Source organism: Poecilia latipinna, unplaced genomic scaffold, assembly GCF_001443285.1.
Source record: "Poecilia latipinna isolate Pla-1442-1.1 unplaced genomic scaffold, P_latipinna-1.0 Scaffold2351, whole genome shotgun sequence".
Lineage (NCBI taxonomy): Eukaryota > Metazoa > Chordata > Actinopteri > Cyprinodontiformes > Poeciliidae > Poecilia > Poecilia latipinna.
Genome location: NW_015114967.1, coordinates 15,691 through 21,289, shown reverse-complemented (window position 1 = coordinate 21,289; position 5,599 = coordinate 15,691). Strand labels below are relative to the sequence as shown.

The window sequence follows — 5,599 nt, the reverse complement described above, 5'->3', positions numbered from 1 at the left end:
CATTTTCCCCTGTTAGGAAAAAAGAAACATCAAAAATGACACAAGCGAAGAAGAGAAAAATATATTTGAAAATAAGGTTGAATTTGGTTATATATTTAATTCAGCTATTCTACAAAAAAGTACATTAATCTAATTTGTTTTAATATACCTTTAAAAAAAGTATCATCGAGCACGCACCTTTTCTGTACAACGAAGTAACAACATAATGAAAAATTCAAAAATAAATTTAACTATTGAAATATTCAAATTAAAATTCTCCATTTCTCCATTTGTCATTTTAATTTGACGATTTTTTTGTTTGATTGTTTTTGTAGAAAATATATTTTTATTACTACAGTGTCTTAATCTATCATTTTTCATAGAGATAAAAGCCACAGGTAGATAATTATTGAACTATCAATGAATAATAATAATAATAATAATAATAATAATAATAATAATAATAATAATAATAATAATAATAATAATAATAATAGCCTATTTTCTTAGTGCAAGGAAAAACAATAAACCTAAATTAAAACAACAGGAAGACTTACATGTTTCTTCTGACCTGCATTGTAAAATGTGTTTTTTTTCTTTCTTTTATGTCAAATAAAATAGTTTTTTTTTTGTTGTTGTTGTTGTTTTTGCGGCACAGCCATATATGCAAATATTCGCCGTTCTGCGAGTCCAGCGTCAGGACGAAGCCCTCACCGTCACAGCTGCAGGACGCCCGGTGCTCTGAGAGGAAATGAAATATTTCTGGGATGATAAATAAAAGGAGCCCTTTCTGGCTGAGTTATGGCCCGGGTTCGGCGTCGCTGAGAGGGATGCATGCCGCCGCCTCTCTCCCGCCCCAGAGGAGGCATCATCAGAGCTGATATATGGTCCAGCTCTGCATTACCTTTACAAAAAACAAAGGATCATCCGCGCTGTGTGAGTCGTGGAAAAAAAAAATATCTGAGCCTATAAGCTGCGGCCTCTAACGGAAGCCGAGTCGACTTGTCCGAATATGCTTAAATGAAAGCCTATGAAGTGCTGCTGGACTGGAGTTTCACGCGTAAAAACTCACAAATTGACTAAGAGATTGTGATCCTCTCCCTCTTTCTCTCTCTCACTCTATTTCCCTATCTCTCCAACTTTCTCTCTCTCTCTCTCTCTCTCTCTCTCTCTCTCTCTCTCTCTCTTTCTGCTTCCCCTCATTTACCCCACATACCTATTCTGGTGTCTCACCACACGACTAAATTAGACCAAAGATGATAAGAGCACCGAGCATTATAATTCCGCCGGGCTCCTCCTCCTTCCAACCATGCGTCCTAATTAATGGGACACCCCCCCCCTCCTCCTCCTCCCCCAGTCGCAAAAAGCCCAGCGCTGGACTGCAACATAGTCAAAGAGTGAAAGGGAAGAGGGCGAAAGTGCCACTGGAGATAATTGATTAGCCACCAATCAATGATAACTTGTTAGTAATCGTCGACTCTTTGGACTTCGCCATTTTCAGGGAGGCACCTCATTCCTGCGGATCGAGACTTTGAGCGCATCCCATTTTGGAATAACCCATCCTTTATTTATTTCTTTTTTTTTTATTTTTGGTTTTTCTACTTTACCTCCAAAGTGTTATGTGACTTTTTTTTGTTTTTGTTTGTTTGTTTCATACACTCATCCTCGATTTTGGATTCTTTTTTTTTCTTTTTCTTTTTTCTTTTTTTTTTTTTCCTTGCAATCTATAAAATCTGAAAGCAACTAAACTCTTCCTGCAACCAATGATGACATCCAAAGAGGTGGCCAAATGCGACGCGGCGGAGAACAGGAGACGCAGCCCGCTGGACCACTTGCCGCCTCCTGCCAACTCCAACAAGCCGCTGACGCCCTTCAGCATCGACGACATCCTGAACAAGCCGTCGGTGAAGCGGAGCTACGCCATCTGCGGCACGGCTCATCTCATCTCGTCCTCCGAGAAGCACCGTCCGTCCAGCCTGCCGCTGTCCAGCCGCGCACTCCTCACGCAAACCTCTCCTCTCTGTGCGCTGGAGGAGCTGGCCAGCAAGACCTTCAAAGGGCTGGAAGTCAGCGTGCTGCAGGCTGCGGAAGGTAAATGTCGGATGCTTTACTCTGCTGCATTTTACGAGTGGGGGGGAAAATACACTACAAATATTCATGTATTTTGATTTGATGTGTTGATGGAAAAAGGACGTGTTTTTTTTCTTCCATTTTCTCCTCATTTTCCGCTCTTCGTGGATTTTTCTGTTTTGGACTTGTTACTGTAAAATTATAATTTTCGTTCCTGTATTCAAGGTGAAAATTAAGTTTCTACTTAAGTGTCATATCCCTTATTTGTGTGAGTTTGGAACACTTTTATGTACAATCTAAAACGAAACCCTTAAGCCTCAGCAGAAATCCCTGATTTTCAATTCGCCTTTAGTGACGACGAGGTGCAATTTCATCCTTTCCACTTCATACTCACAGCATATGATGTACTTTATTTTTTGTAGATAAGCATTTTTAAACACGTCGACATGTAAATGATATATGATATACATCCATATAAATACTAAACCCTTCCACTTTAAATATTGCATTATTTTCTGATAACTTTCAAGATATTTTTGTATTTTATTTTTGTTCTGGTCCATGGTTGGGCCGGATGACTCGCTTGAAACATGAAACATTTACGACCCCTGATCGAACCAGAATAACTCAGCGACCTCCTGCTGCTAGAACACAAACATTAGAAAGGTGTAACCTCCTTTTCCTCGCGACGCACAACGAGTAGAATATAGAAAAAAATTACATTAAATCTTCATTTGTCTAAGCAGGTACGAAACGTCCCCAATGTAAGCGTTAATGCATATTCGGACCGAAATGTCCTGTGGCAGACGGCTCCATTTGGTACCCGAATAATTCTAGTAATAATTCTAGTTGACACATTTCTGTTATTTTAACTGTATTCTATTGTTTTCTCTGCATTTTTTTTTCGCAGTATCGACTTAGTGTTTTTAATCGAAAAACAGTGTAGTCTCAGCAGTTTTGTACTGCATAATCTATTTATACACCACATTCCTGTAGATTTAAAGTGCATTGTGGGAAATTTCTAGGGCACTATTCTTTCAGTAAGAGTGATATTAACTCACCAAACAGGCTGCTACTCTTGATTATTAAAGTTAAGGTAAAAACAATTTTTTTCAGCAAATAATAATTTAAAATAAGTCTGTAATTGACTAATTTTACTGTAAAACAGTTTCACTGATATTTGTTCAGGACTAAGGCTCCACTACAATTCAGTGTGAAGGGTTTTATAGATGACTTAAAATGCAAAAGCTGCAGGATAACTGTCTCCACTGTTATTTAACAATCTTTTTTTTTTCCAATAGAAAGAATGGGTCTGCTTTACTGGGACTCAGGAGACACGTCATGAGACACACACACCCCGAGGTGTGTCTCCACATCTCCCAAGTAAAACATATTCCGACCAAATTTTAACAAAAAAAAAAAAAAAAAAGTTGCCAATGTTAAAACAACAGAATGTCTGAAGATCCACTTTGAAATATTGCAAGAAAGCCTGACTGCATGGAAGGGAAATCTAAACAGAGAAAGACGAAATGGCAAACGAAGCTGCCATTTAACAAAAAGCACCATTATGAATATTCAGAACATTTAAGAAATGTTACATATACATGCAGGAAATATGGAGGTGGTACATTTTCAATAATGTCCATTTCAACTCTGAAGGAGAACAAAGTTTTACTAAAACATTAGCATAAACTCATTTCAATTCACCATGAATATGCACAGAGCGTGTTGCTAACTCTTATATGTCTATTTGTTTGAGCCCATTCCCAACAAGCTGACATGTAACACAGTCAGCTTAACCAAATATATTTTCTCCTTCACCATTTCGTGCCTTGTTGTTCTTTAGCTTTGGTCGTTTCGTACCCCAGTCGTTTCAGGATGTTTTGTACTTGCATATCATGAGGAACCCAGCAAAGGGACATCTTGTACACACATCAGTAACCAATTATTTTAAATATTCTGCTAAAAGCTGAATAATACAAACCATCAGGAGGTCGGTTCAAACTCATTTTAGTTTGAGGGCAGGGGTTGGGAGGGGTGGGAGGGGGTTCTGAGTCAACTGGACCAACCTAGATTGAACAATAACATTTTCAGACACTTGAATTTAATTTAATTATACATGAAGCTTTTTTCATAACAATTAATTTCCATCATTTAAAAAAAAATAACTTCAATGAGAAGTGAACCCATAGTCCATGGTTTTAGCCACAGGGGTGTGACATGGTGGAAAGGAACGAAATGGTAATGCATTGGTACGAAATGGCAAACTGGCCTCAAGTCAAGTCTGGATGCTTATTCAGTCCGTGTGCCCCAGAACGCCTTTTCCTTTAGGAACGCCCCTGAACGTACTAAACGGAGAAGTTGCGAAACAGCCAGCACCTTTTTGTTCATCGTGCCTCTCCCTTTTCCTCCGTAGGCCGGGATGGGATGACCCTGTTCGGCCAGAGGAGCACCCCGAAGAAGCGCCGGAAGTCCCGGACGGCCTTCACCAACCACCAGATCTACGAGTTGGAGAAGCGCTTCCTGTACCAGAAGTACCTCTCTCCCGCAGACCGCGACCAGATCGCGCAGCAGCTGGGCCTGACGAACGCGCAGGTCATCACGTGGTTCCAGAACCGCAGGGCCAAACTAAAGCGGGACCTGGAGGAGATGAAAGCCGACGTGGAGTCGGCCAAGGCCATCGGCCAGGTGCCCCTGGACAAGCTGGCCAAGCTGGCGGACCTGGAGAAGTGCGCCAACGGCACGCTGGGCCACCCGCGCGCCGAGTCGCCCGCGCGAGGAGGCCCGCAGGATCACCAGCACGAGCTCGCTCAGAAGCTGCGCAGCTCTCCTCTGTCTCCCTTCTCGGACCACACAACGAGCAAGGAGTGCTCGGAGGACGAAGACGTGGAGATAGACGTGGATGACTGATGGCTCTCACACACATACAGACACACACACACTGAGCGAGATGTGATGATGGTGGTTGTGGTGATCCTGCAGAGAGGACTTGTAAACTTAACCGCTTATATGAGAACATGTACCAAAACGAAATGACTTTTTCTATCGGCACAGATTCACAGTAAAGCATGAGCGCAGAACTACAAATATGCAGTGATGTATTCATTAGCGAACTGTTATTGTTTCCATCAAAGCAATATGGTCTAAAAATAACTTCTTATATATATTTTGTTTACAGTATACTGAAACGAACACGCGTGGGCATGCACACACACACACACACACACACACACACACACACACACACACACACACACACACACACACACACACACACACACAGACACACACATCTGCTCTGTTGGTTTTCCTATAAGCCCCTCCATACTCACCATAAAACCACTTCTGTTTTCCATATGTTTGCATGGAAATGCATGATTTGATTTGTAAACATTATATATTTATTTTTTCTTTCTTTCTTTCTTTTCTTTTTTTTTATTGTCACTGTTTTATTCCAAGAGCCAACCCCTCCTTACAGTCACTGCCGGCTCTTCCTCCTCCCTGCCTCCGTTTTGACTGCAGACTCACACTGGGAGCTCCGATAAAGGTG

General features: G+C 41.2%; 1 protein-coding gene across 1 annotated transcript; it reads left to right on the top strand.

The window, feature by feature from the left end:
- The first annotated feature begins 1,634 nt into the window (after nt 1–1,634).
- LOC106937447 (transcription factor LBX1) lies at nt 1,635–5,599 on the top strand. The gene is made up of 2 exons (XM_015018970.1): nt 1,635–2,070; nt 4,466–5,599. The coding sequence occupies exons 1-2, from the start codon at nt 1,743–1,745 to the stop codon at nt 4,957–4,959; spliced, it is 822 nt and encodes a 273-aa protein (XP_014874456.1). The 5' UTR covers nt 1,635–1,742; the 3' UTR covers nt 4,960–5,599.

What these genes read in the sequence shown, in the direction of transcription:
- LOC106937447 (XM_015018970.1), top strand. Translation starts at nt 1,743, where the DNA reads ATGATGACATCCAAAGAGGTGGCCAAATGCGACGCGGCGGAGAACAGG. An exon ending in CGTGCTGCAGGCTGCGGAAG is followed by an intron (nt 2,071 to 4,465) that starts GTAAATGTCGGA and finishes TTTCCTCCGTAG; the next exon opens with GCCGGGATGGGATGACCCTG.